This window comes from Agelaius tricolor, unplaced genomic scaffold (genome assembly GCF_023055355.1).
Source record: "Agelaius tricolor isolate 1412-34295 unplaced genomic scaffold, bAgeTri1.0.p SCAF_10, whole genome shotgun sequence".
Lineage (NCBI taxonomy): Eukaryota > Metazoa > Chordata > Aves > Passeriformes > Icteridae > Agelaius > Agelaius tricolor.
The window spans coordinates 2,136,464-2,149,457 of record NW_027269270.1 but is presented as its reverse complement, the minus strand read 5'-3'; the positions used below and the strand labels follow the sequence as shown (position 1 = coordinate 2,149,457).

General features: G+C 41.9%; 1 protein-coding gene across 2 annotated transcripts in view; it reads right to left on the bottom strand.

Annotated features, from left to right (window-relative positions):
- Nucleotides 1-12,994, bottom strand: part of ERBB4 (erb-b2 receptor tyrosine kinase 4) — a 592,065-nt gene that overhangs the window by 16,194 nt on the left and 562,877 nt on the right. For both annotated transcript variants that reach the window (XM_071434337.1, XM_071434338.1), the window contains exons 22-25: nucleotides 12,322-12,397; nucleotides 10,183-10,329; nucleotides 8,212-8,309; nucleotides 7,562-7,732 (exon numbers count right to left, since the gene is read on the bottom strand). In XM_071434337.1, coding sequence (XP_071290438.1) covers nucleotides 7,562-7,732; nucleotides 8,212-8,309; nucleotides 10,183-10,329; nucleotides 12,322-12,397 — 492 coding nt within the window. The remainder of the gene's footprint in view (nucleotides 1-7,561; nucleotides 7,733-8,211; nucleotides 8,310-10,182; nucleotides 10,330-12,321; nucleotides 12,398-12,994) is intronic.

Genomic DNA, 12,994 nt, shown 5'->3' with positions numbered 1-12,994 from the left:
TTTAGCTTGCTGTTTTCTAAGAATGCCTCATCAGTGCAGTGTAAAAATATTTATTACTTACTCTTTTTGTATCTATTGGCTTTTTCTTTTCAGGATAGAGAAGAAAATGGATCAGCTGTGAGCTCTCTTTACTGTTAACACAGCCAGCAGCTATTCATGGATTAAGCAGATGCTGCCTGATTTTAAACCAGTTTACATTAAAGCTCAATGAATTTACATGTCACACATGAAAGATGGAAGAATGTACAGCTCCAGCCTCTCCCACCAGATCCACTGAGCTTACAGAAGGTACTGTGACTGGTGGTTTTGTTTTTAATCCATCTTACCATTTGTAGAAGCCAAAATACCATCCAATTCTTTAGCAAAGTCTCTAACTCTTTATCCTTTTTAACTCTTTATCCTCTTCTCTGACTCTAAAGCTAGATGCCTGAATAAAGAAGCCTGACTGTGACAGAAAACAGCTAATGCATTAAAAAATTCCAGTTTTAAGGCAGTTCCCTGCAAAATCATGAGTTAATTTGACCAGTTGGTCCTGATAATCAGTTCAGGCTGAGAAGGGTTTACTCCTTGAGAGCCGTCACTGATTTCAGCCAGCCTGGCTGCAAAGCAAGAAACTAATTGCAATAAAGCACTTTCAGAGAATTCTCTCTGAAGACCCAGGAATTATCTATTCCATTTGAGTCCTCCATAGGAATTTTCTGCCTTTCTCCTCTAGCAAGACTAGCACATTTTAAAAAGCACATATTTAAATAAAAGGTATTTAAATACCTGTTCTAGATACACATATTTTGTAAGAAGCTTTCCTTTTTTATGTAAAATATTAAGACCAAAATAATTTTTCATGTAATATATTTTAGAGTGTATTTTTGCATGCTTATTCTCAGTACCTCTTCACCCTGAGCAATGAAATTACTATTAGTCTGGGTTCATCTCCTGCTTTTCATGGACAAGGTTGGCCTGCTGCTATCCACACTTTCAACAAAGACTGGAAACAGACCCAGAAGAATTTTCCAGAAGAATTTTCCAGAAGAAAAAAGGAAAAATACTTGTGGTGGTGTGCCAGACACCAACTAAACACCAACAGCTCTGGGGAAGTGCTTAATGCAAAAGACAGAGCAGAACGGACAGGAGCCTCCTATCACCAGAATAAAACTTAGGAAAGCAGAAAATGGGAATTGGAGCTCTTGAAAAGGGGTTTGTTGGACTTGCAGAATTACCCTAAAGGTCTGAAGGCAGTAAATTGCTTAGACTCTCCTAGGGAAATACACAAAATGGAGTGTTTAGCAAAAGACATGCAGAAGGGCTTCATACAAACTTCTCCAAGTAATCATGCAGTTCTAAAGAAGCAAGAGAGCTGATCTAGAGTTACTCAGTGTAATCATCTGAAACACTGTGAAATGCTTTGAATCAATGTCTAGTTCATTTACAAGACCATCTGTTCTGGCATTGGAGATTTTATTCCCACACTTGCATAAGGAAGTGACAGAGGCAAAATAAATGACTACTAAGATTTTCAGAAAGTGTTTGATCACCTTTTAAGGAGCAGCAATTAAAGGAAAGGGATAGAAATAAATAAAGAAGACCACAACCTGACAGACTGCCATAAGAGATATCAAATTTAGGGGAAGACGTGGTCATATTATTTTTGGGACAATCCTGCAGAAGCAGAAAGGTGGCAAACACCACAAACAAACCAAGAAAAGGACATCTGTGTTGTCATCATTGAGCAGCAAACATATACAAATGCTAACATCCTGTTTAGCCTTTTAAGCAGAAGAATCAGAGAATCACAGAATATCCTGAATTGGAAGGGATCCCCAGGGATCATTGAGTGCAGCTCCTGGCCCTGCACAGGACACCCCAAGAATCACACCATGGAAACCAGAGATTTCTGATAGCTGGCAGCTCCTTAGATCTAGTACAAAAAAGTGTGCAGGGAAGGCAGGAACAGAATCCAAACCCTGCTAAGGAGTCAGCATTAATTGCCCAGTGAAACTGTGATGCATTTTCCACCCCACTTGATACAATCAAGACAATCTTTCTAAAAGACAAACTCCACCTCAAATAGAATTTCTGCACCTGATGCAGAAATTAAGAGACAAGAGACTCTTGTCTATGCCATGCCAGAAGGCTGGACAAGATGCTGGCCCCATGTGGTATTTGCTAGGTCCCCAGGATGAAGGAGGAATTGAGAATCTGCCTGAATGTTCTTAGTAGGCTAATTTATTATTTTATGTACTTATATTATAAAATGCTATACTAAAACTATACTAAAGAATAGAGAAAGGATACAGACAGAAGGCTTGACAAGATACTAATGAAAAACTTGTGACCTCTTCCAGAGTCCTGACACAGCTGGACTGTAATTGGTCATTAAATAGAAACAATTCACATGTTGGATAAACAATCTCCAACCACATTCAAAGCAGCAAAACACAGGAGAAGCAAATCAGATAATTATTGTTTTCATTTTTCTCTGAGGCTTCTCAGCTTCCCAGGAGAAGAATTCCTGGTGAAGGGATTTTTCCAGAAAATATGACAGTGACATTCCCACACAGCCTGGAGGTCTATTCACATACATTTTGGATTAACTTCAAGCTGAAGCAGTTTTACTGCCATCAGTCCCATGTGGCCAGGACACACCTGGAGGAATGACTTGGGCAGGAACACCTAATTCCCTTCTCTTACAGGAAAAGCAATGGGGAGCAGGTGCTGCTAAACCCTGGACACAGGAGGAACCATGGTCAAACCACAGCTCCCTCCTGGCTTTGCCAAGGGGCAAGAATGCTGCACTACCAGACCTAAGGCCACACCAGGTCCTGCTCAGAGAGCTGAACACTTGCTCCCAGTGTCCCACAGGCTGCTTCAGCCAAGCAGGACAATCTCCATGGACATATGGATTAGACATCTCTGAAAAAAAAAAAAAAATTGCTTGATATTTAATTGCAGGGTTGGCAATTGGTGCTTCCATGATGTACAGTGCGTGGAATGAAATTACAGGGACAGCATCAATAAACAGTATAGACAGTTTTCATCAGGAATTAGCCAAGGACTTAGAGCAAAAAGCATTGTGGGGCACACAGAGTGCTTGCTGTATTAGCATTATCTCTGCACACACAGGACAGCACTCGTTACAAATACCTGAATGAATCATCTAATGGATGGGAATTCAGGACACTTGAGCACTAGCTGGGGTCCTGTGCTCATGGAAACACTGCTGAGGATTCAGCTTATCTCTCAGAAGCACAGAGCTTCTGAAACTCTATTTTTCTGGAGTATCTCTGGACAGTGGAAAATAAAAATTGGAAAAAGCCAGAGACAAAATTGCAGCTGAAGAGTTTCAGATCCAATGAAAGAATTCAATTTAGCTTAGGATGCTAATTTTTATTTAAAAGCTGGACTTCACAAGAGAGGCCAGGGTCAGAGCCTGTGCAGGGCTCCGCTCCCAGCAGCACAGGTAGGTCCCAAGGACATGCCAGCAGGGAGCCAGCATGGATGTCATGGAAATGCTGGAGCTGTGTCTGAGCCTTGCAGCTTCATAGATCTGTGTAACCCCTGGAGGAGGAAGGATGTGAGACTTCCTGGGGAGCTGGCAACTTCCCAGAAGCCTTCCCTCTCTCCAGTCTTCTGTCCAGGGGCTGCAGCACTGCAGTGCTAATGCACATCCAAATAGCTCTGTTCTTCCCATGGGTGGGAGTGTGCCTCTCCCACCAAAAACTGCAAGGATTTAGATCTCAGATCACCACAGGGAAACTTCAGGGCTTTCCTGAGAAAGTAAATGCTCCTGTTCTTCCTTTCTTCCTCTGTGGGAGTCAGAAAAACAGAAACTTCTACAAATACTGAAGAGTTTAATCTGCAGCCTTGGAAGGGGCTTGGATTGATTTAAAAATAAAGTACACAGACATTAAGTAGAAGAATCAGAAACTTATGTTGCTATAGTTGTAAGTAAGAATATACCTTAAGTAAGAAACTGTACTGATAAGATAGTGAAAGGTTTATCATGTAGAGGTGTGATTGTACAGAGTACAAGAGAGTTCTGAGAACTCTGTTAGAATTTTCTTGTACTTAGAGTTCTTAGAGAGTACTACAAGTACAAGAAAGTTCTAACTTCTCAGAGTTTAGAAGTTATAATTGAAGCATATGTGTGTAAGTGTGACAAAGGCCTATTAGACAAAAGTACCCACAGTGCAGTAGGAATAAGTAAAGGTGATAGGTTACAAAAGCAAAATACACCTTGTGGCAACTGTTCATTAGAGTAGAAAGTTCTATATTGTCTTGTAACAAAGAACTTGTGACTACTTTGAGCTATGGCTGACTTCTTGCTCCCTTAAAATCTCACAGCCTCTGAGACTGATGTTTATCTGAGCAATAAATGGTTCTTAGCCTGAAAATAGTCCCATCCCTTTATTACTAGCAGCAACAATGATATTCCTTGACTTCAAAGCTTATGTGTGAGAAGGTTTATGATCTCCTTGCTTTCCTCCTGCCCACCTCTGTCCCCAAGGAGCTGTGCTGCTGGAACATTGAACCACCACTGCCAGCACAGAGAAAGAGCACGGTGCCCTGATGGACTCCTTGGCCACTAAACCTGCACTGGTGCAGCTAAGGTGGGAAATACAGTATTTTCCATACTTCTTATTCCCTGAAAATGCAGCTCTTGTCTGTGTGTTTAACTTCACCAAGCTGCCTCACTATCTCCCCATAAATGCAATTTGCCAGAAATAGTGAACACAAACTACCTGAGCTGTATCCTTTCATTTGGTGTCCATGGCTGCAGCAGCACCCTAATGAGTTTGTGCAATATCAATATGCACAAGCATAAATCAGAGACTAACCAAAGGAAACACCCAGACAGAATCAGACAAGTGCAGACAGAGAGCTCTGACAGCATTTCAATTCCATGTGACTCCTGTAGCTGACATCCATCTGTACTGAGCTATGCACAGCAGATGCACTATTACCTTAAAGGGGTGATTGTGTTTTCTTTAAATCAATCTTCACTAAAAGAATAGTCAATGTACTGAGAAACTGACTGCTTCACAAAGGCAACAGAAATGTATGTGGCTTTCTGCACACATGTATTACCTCCAGAAAACACCTCTGCAGAGGAAACCAGGAGTGCAGGGCTTCCAGCTCAGCCCTCTTGGACCTCTCTGTCTGATCTGGGTCAGACAGCCTGGCTCACAAACTGCAGACTTTTGGCAAAAGGTAATTCCAGCTTTGTTTAAATGTTAGATTGTTGTACAATGCCAGAGAAAAACTGTCAGCAAGTTACTGAAAAGAGGATACAGTCTTGTTACTGTCATTAAATTGAATTGCAAAGCAAAGCTCCCACTGTCTTCAGTGGTACAAGATCACAGTTTCAAACCAAGATGGGAAATTGTGAGCTGAGGAAAGGAGATGTCACGTCAAGAATGTGATAGAGTCTCTCTGTATGGCAAAAATGAGGCCTGGGGTCTCTTTCTGCAGCTCTGCTGAGTTCAAGATCACATGTGTGCAAGCAGCTGAAATGGTGTGCTTTGAAGTTGGTAAAAGGCATTGTGAAAGTTACTTAAATTTTCATGTAATAACAACACCACCACCACTAATGATAATATTAGAAATAAATGCCTGTGTTTTCATTCCATGAATATCCCAGTGACCATGCTGGCTGCCCAAATAACATGCTGTAAATAAATCTTTCAGAATATTAAATCTAGGATTTTCACTGGAATCCCCTCAGCTCTAGTGGGCTCCTCAATTGGGCTGGTACCAAAACAGAGGGCAAAGGGAGCTGTTGTAAAAGCAAGTACATTTTTTTACTAAGCCTTTCTCCTTTAAATGTGTCCCAGTGTTTCCAGCAAACATGGGAGAGGGATGAATATAACAAAGGCACTGTGTCAGACCCTGCCCTCTCAGCCCTGTGCTGGTGTAAGAGGCAGAACTTCACTGGGGCAAACCAAGCTCCAGTGATTCACATCCCTGTGACAGGGAGTGCCTTCCAGAGGTAACTGCTGCCCTTCCCTTCTTTGCTCAGAAGCTGGCAGGAAAGGAAACAACCTCTCCAGAGACAGCTCGTAGTAAACCTGATGTATTTCAGATTACCATCAATTAACTCTTGTAGTCACAAAAAGAAAGTTTCTCACTTAGTGCTAAATTGTGCTTCATCCCTACTTCACTGTCATTCAGTGATACAGGAGAAATGCTACATGAATCCAGACATCTCCAGTTTCCTTGCCTTTAAAACAGCAGCAATTTCCTTTCAAACTGGCTGTTAAGCCCAGATTTTGTCTTCCTTATTCCCAGAAAGGCCTGATTTCCTCAGGAGAGGGTAAGGAGCTTCCTGCAGGTATGGCCAGAGCATGGACACTGGCTCAGGTTATACACTTGGCTCTCACTCACCTCTTCCCTGTCTCACATGCTGTATTCAGTTCACACCTGGGTGTGAATTTGGGACTACCTCAGCCAAGGATAAATGTCCAAAAGGTGTCTAAACCATGAGGAATAAACAGCAGCATTTCAAAGGGACTATACTTAGTATTTAAACTGTGACTCTGGACCAAAAGGAGGCTGGAGAGAAAACAAGTGCCTGGTTAAAACACAGCTGATGCCTGTGTGAATGCCCTCACATGATGAATGCATTTCACCAGCTCTCAGTTATGTGAGAAGGGTGGCAAGTGAGATGTTGAAAGGCTGGAGCCAAGCACAGGAACAGGCAGAGGAGGGAAAACAGATTCCAGACATCTGACTTAGCTGCTCACCTGCAGCAGGGCACAGACATGTAGGACAGGATTCAACACCCCAGAGCTCCCCCACAGCAGGACTGACACTGCTCTGCAGCTGTCAGGAGTTAGGGAGTAGAGAAAGACACCTCCAGAAAGGAACTTATCCCACTGGAAATGCCCCAGAGAGGCAGCAACGTCCAGTACCACGGAATGAAGTCTGGGGGAAGAGCTCAGATTGTATCCCTACCCCTCAGATGGCTGGAGTTCTGTGAGCTGAATTCCCCTGAACACTCTCTCAAGTCCCCATGAGCAGGGAAGAGCATTTCCTCCCCTGACAGGGAGGGTGCCCAGCTCAGCCTGCCAGCATCTGCCATGTGCCCAGCACAAACACACATTTGGGAAGGGGGGCTATGAAAGCATCACATGCAAACAGGAAAAGGGGCTGGCTTGGAAATCTGCCTCCATTCACAAAAGCTCCATTATCTGCATATTCCAGCTGCCCTCAGTTCGTTCAGTGCCAGCCCTGCCAAGTGAACAGGATGGCAGCACCAGGGCTGTGCACTTCCTGGCCACATCACAGTGCAGATGCAGCCCTGCTTGACTTCAGCAGCCTCAGCTGTGCTTTCAGGACAGGCAGCTCAAGCTGAGCCTTTGTTCACTCAAGGCTGGGCTATTAATTTAGAATTCACTGAGGCACAATGAACAGGGAGCCCAGTGACAACATTTTTATAGCCACTCTCCTTACAAAGGGAGCTTGTAATTCCCAAGGCAGAGCTGGCCTCTGTTTGATTGGTGTACTTAAATCTCCACCTGTGCTTTTATAATAACCAATATTTTCTGTCAGAGCTTGCTCTTACCCTGTTGGAATCAATTCTTGTCCTGGAGGTGTAGATGGGAGGAGGAATGTTGAAGGCTTGAGGAACAAGATACTCTTCAGCATCCATCATATCTTCCAGGTCTTCCTCATCAAGAAGATTTTGGAAGAACTTGCTGTCATTTGGGCTTGGGAGCTTCATACGATCATCTCCCTGAACAGATTGTATTGAGAGAGGAAAAACATCAAAAGATGGATTAACTTCCCAATGAGAGAATTTCAGCCTTCCTAATGCCCTGGCAGCCAGGCTGCAGGGACCACACATGCTGCTTTGTTTGTTCAAAAGCTCTGTATCCACATAATTTGTGGGTTTGTTTTGTTGTTTGTTGTTTTTGTTTTTTTTTTTCTTACTGGGAATATGATGACAAGAAGGGAGTAGCTGCATGAATCAAGCAAAACCATGTTTTTGGCATTCTTGTGATTGAGCTTTTATTCTTTCTTCTCTCTTTTTCCCATACAAGATCAGTTTCTGACCCAAGTTCTGACATATTTTGTCAAATATCTCAGCTATTTAGGCTCAGATAGGAGGGGTGGGGAATAACACTTCAAAACATTCCAAGCCAACACCCCTAAGACTTGGGTGCTATAGAAAGAATTGTTTTTCCACCCCTGTGATGCTGCAGGGTTGCTCACCTGAATCACCAGGTATCTCTGAGGGTCTCGAGCCATTCTGGAGAATTCAGCAGCCAGCTCCTTGAATTTTGGCCGACTGTCAGCATCAATCATCCAGCCTGGATGAAAGATGAGAAAGAAAACAGTTAAATGTCAAGGATGGAAATAATTCTGTTTTTTTCAAATGCACAAGTTTGAAGTGCTTGATAGCTCTGGCCCAAAGAAAAGTTGCAATAAAGAACCCAGAAGAATGGAAAGTTAGAATTCTATGATTCATAAAAGGGGAAACACCTGGTTTTGGCCAGGCTAGATTGTTCCTTACTACATGGAATTCTCCTTAATTTGCTGGGTTCCTCTCTGTCCCACAGCCAGCAACACCACCTTGCAATTTTCTCCACCTTGCACACTTGGATATCAGCCCTGACTGACCTTTATTAAGGATGTGTCTCACCACATGGGACATTTTTTGCACTCAACAAAGCCCTTGCACAATTTAATTTCCACACTTCCATGCACAGTACAACTGTTTTCAGAAGATACTTAATTTACTTCTAGTTGTCCTTTCCTTTTTTTGTTTTTTTTGCAGGGCTTTTGTGTACAAAGCAAAAGGGAAAGGAGTATATATGATGGATGAGATGTCTGTATGTTAATCTCACTTAAATTAAGCCAGAAATATCAGAGAGATATTTCTAATTCTTTTTAAATTAGAAGCATAACCTTGGAGGATACTGTCATTAGAGGGGGTATCTTGGAGATAAAAAAACTTGGAAGAAACCATGTACAGACTTTTTTTCCTTTTTTACTAGAGTAAAAATATTCATAAATTTTTATACTGGACTAAGAATGACAAAAAAAATAATCCTCTCTGTAGCATTTCTTCTATTAATTTTACTTTTTATTATTACTATTTCAATCATCATTCTTTCTACTAACAATAAAACCTTCGTGATTTCTTTCCTCAATATTTGGAAATGGGGTTTCTCCTCACAGCCTTCTCTGGCTGGGTATCCATGTGCCATAATTATTTTTAATCCTATCTTTTTTACATCAGAATCAATTGTCATGGAAATGACAAGGGTTTACAATAACAATCAGACAATTTTGACTTCACAGCAAGAATATGAGATAACATCTGACAGTAATAAGAGGCTGAGCTAACTGGGCCCTTCATAGCTAACAATTGCAAAACTGCAGAAGATGTGCAGACAGTGTTAAAATGGAATTTACAGTATCTTGGGAAGCTTTTGTTTGGCTGCAGCAGCAGCTTGCCCTGTTTCCCAGCTCTGCCAGAGACTACCTATGGAAATGTTCTAAACCAGGGTCCCCCCTGCAACCAGCACAGAGGTATCAAAAGTGACAATTCCTTACACTTCACCATATAAACATGCCAAACTAAACTATACTAAAAAATACAAAAAGGTTTTAGACAGAAAGCTAGAAGATAATAATGAAAACTCGTGACTCCTTTCAGAGTCTCGACACAGCTTGGCCGTGATTGGTCATTGAGTAAAAACAACACACATGAAACCAATGAAACAACCACCTGTTAGTAAACAATGCCCAAAAGCATTCTAAAACAGCAAACACAGAAGAAACAAATCAGATACTTGCTGTTTTCATTTTTCTCTAAGGTTTCTCAGCTTCCCAGGAGAAAATCCTGGGCAAAAAGATTTTTCAGGAAATATGACGGTGACAATAAGAGGCTGAGCTAGCTGGGCCTTTCATAGCTAACAATTGCAAAACTGCAAAAGATGTGCAGACACTGTTGAAATGGAATTTACAGCATCTTGGGAAGCTTTTGTGTGGCAGCAGCTTGCCCTGTTTCCCAGCTCTACCTATGCAAATGTTCTAAATCAGGGTCGCTCTTGCAGCCAGCACAGGGGGATCAAAAATGGCAATTCCTTGCACTTCACCAACACCATATAACATCCTCAACTCAACTATACTAAAAACTACAAAAATACAGGGGTATCAGAAGTGACAATTCCTTACACTTCACCATCACCATATAAACATCAATAGTGCAGATTGGGGGCTGGGGCAGGCGCTCTCCCTTCTCCAGCAGGTCGGGGATCTCTCGAGTTGGGATTCCATCGTATGGCTTCCCACCAAAGGTCATCAGCTCCCAGATGGTCACTCCTAGGCAGAAGAGAGAGTGTCAGTGTTTGGGGTCACAGTGCTTAGATTCCCTCACATGGGCCAGCAGAGTATCCTGGCCCAGTTCTGGACTACAAGCTCTTCTTCCTCACCAGGCCTGGAAAAACACTGAAGTTTGGACAGGGGGGACAGGAGGAGTTAAACAAGTGGCTACACAGTGCTCAGCTGCCATCTGGCCTTAAACCATGACAGTCTGCCACTTAACTCTGGAAAAGGGTGAAACAGCACCTTGTGGTAGTCTTCAAGAGCAACTTCCCTCATTTTTATTGGTGTAAGAAATGGCATGGTAGACCTGAGGCACATGAGAAAGGTCTGAGGCAAATGAAGGGTGGTAAAGTAAATGGGTGCAATAACAATAGAATGCATCACACTCTTTTATCAGAAAGGGAAATGAGTGCCTGATGTACTCTATTATTTTAAGGGGAAAATGCACAGATGTTCCCTAAATTAGAGCATCAACTTCCCACGAAGGTACAGCACTGAGTAACATGAGGTCATTGGCTTTGCCTTGCAAGCCATTCACAGCCACTGCTACCATGTCTTCCCTTAAATCACCTCATGGGGCTGAGTTTATGATAGTGCTGCACTGCAAACCCAAGATTCTCTTTTTGAGAAGCCATAGGATTTGTTTTGGCTTCAGAGCTGGAAATAAAGATCATATAGCATAAGTAAAAGAATTTGTGCCTGAACAGAATCTTAAATATTGAAAATGCTGCTCTCACACTGTTTTGTTTAACTTGTATTTGAATTGCAAAGGTCATTTTAGGCACGCCTCAGATCAGTACCATATTTTGACAACTGTCATGCTAATGTGAAAAGTGATGGGCAAAATTACCACATGAGTAAACCACATTTATTTCACCTTCATTCTTCTCCTTGCTGATATTAAATAACTATTGTTAATATTGTTAACTACTGTCAATTGTTTATGGTCTTTTCCTTTCTGATTACAGATGTTCTGGGCTTCCTGCATTTAAAATGAATTCCATAAATGAAGGCATATTTTCTCCTGAGTGATCCAGGGTATGCAGAATTTGAAGAGAAAGAGCAGCTTCACAAGATCAGTTGAACTCTCCCGGGCTCTTTTCAGCTGACTAGAAGAGGGCAGCTACCCAGCCACAGCAAACAGTGTCTTTTGCTGCTACCCACAGGTAAAAGTGAGTAATGAATAGAGCTGCACACCCTTTTGGCTCAGAATAATATGGCAACAGGACATGCAAATAGGACTCCATAGCCCCAGATACTGCTGCAAATTTCCATTTACAGAGATATACATGATTTTATTGGTAATAGCTGTACCAGATAAACAGGCAGAGACCTCAGCAGATGTGGCAAACAGCTCATCTGAATCACCATTAGCAACACTGAAGGAACACCTCATTTCTCAAATATGACTTTCTCTGTGTGTGTAGCTCACCAATTCCCAAGTTATCTGTGAAATTAAATAGATGCTTGTTCTAGTTAGTTTGGAGAGCTTGTCTCTTCCTTTTCTTTCTCTTGCCATATTTGCTCTGTATTATGACAAATTCCCTTTTATCTGACTCTAGGTAGAGAAAGTCCCATAAGCCTGGAAATGTTTTTTGACATTCTTGGCTTTTAGAGTTGAGCTTTTCAAAGACTGCTGAAAATTGTGACCTGCAGCTGTATTTTTATGAATCCATGGCTAAGCTGAAAGAAGTCTTCTTCTGTCATAGTAATCAGCCAAACTGCTACCAGACCAGACCTGGAGGTACTCACCCCAGTGGGGAACATCATGATAATATATTTCAGTGAGCAGGGCAGTAACACAGGAGACAGTAACAATTGCTGCTTAGAGTTACACATTTAAAGGAAAAAAAACCAAACCAAAACCTGAAGAGCAAATGCCTCTGGAATTAACTCCTTTAAGAAAAAAGATATCTTTAACATACTAACACAGCTGGGTTTAATGCTTTAAAAGACACAACTTTTGAAACTAATCACGTGCAGATTTACCATAGCTCCACACATCACTCTGATGGGTAAATTTCCTGTAGTGTATGCACTCCAGAGCCATCCACTTAATTGGCATCTAGGGAAGGACAAGAGAAATGCAACCTTAGAAATACATTATTAAAACAATACAAACAGATCCTGTATGAATACAACAACTTTTTCTCCTTGCCTCCTTCAATGTGAGATTGAAAAAAACCAGAGGAAATGGCTGTTCCTGACCTCTAAAATTTGGCTGTGCCTCATAAAATGTGGAGGTAGAAAAGATGAACCAGTTACCTGCAGAACTTGTGATATTTACTGATTCAGAAGTAATGGAACAACCTGTGTTTTCATCAAACCTTTGTAAAGAGGAACCAGTGCAGAAATTGCATGTAATTCCCCTAAATCTGAAGTGCAGCAGAGAAGGTGGAATGCAGAACCTTTTATTCCTTTACAGTTTGCAATCTCTGCAATCTGAGATAGCAGCACTGCTCTCTCAACTGCTCTCTGATGAGGCCAGGTTACAATGCAGGGACCAAAACACTTCACCATCCCCATCATCATCGTGATGGTAAGCAGGCAATGAAGAGAATTTGCAGTGCTTTATTGTTAACTTCTAATATTTGTTAGAAACCATCCCAGGAACCATCCCAGCTCTCTGTATGAGCACAGCAGTGGGAAAAGTTGCTCCCCA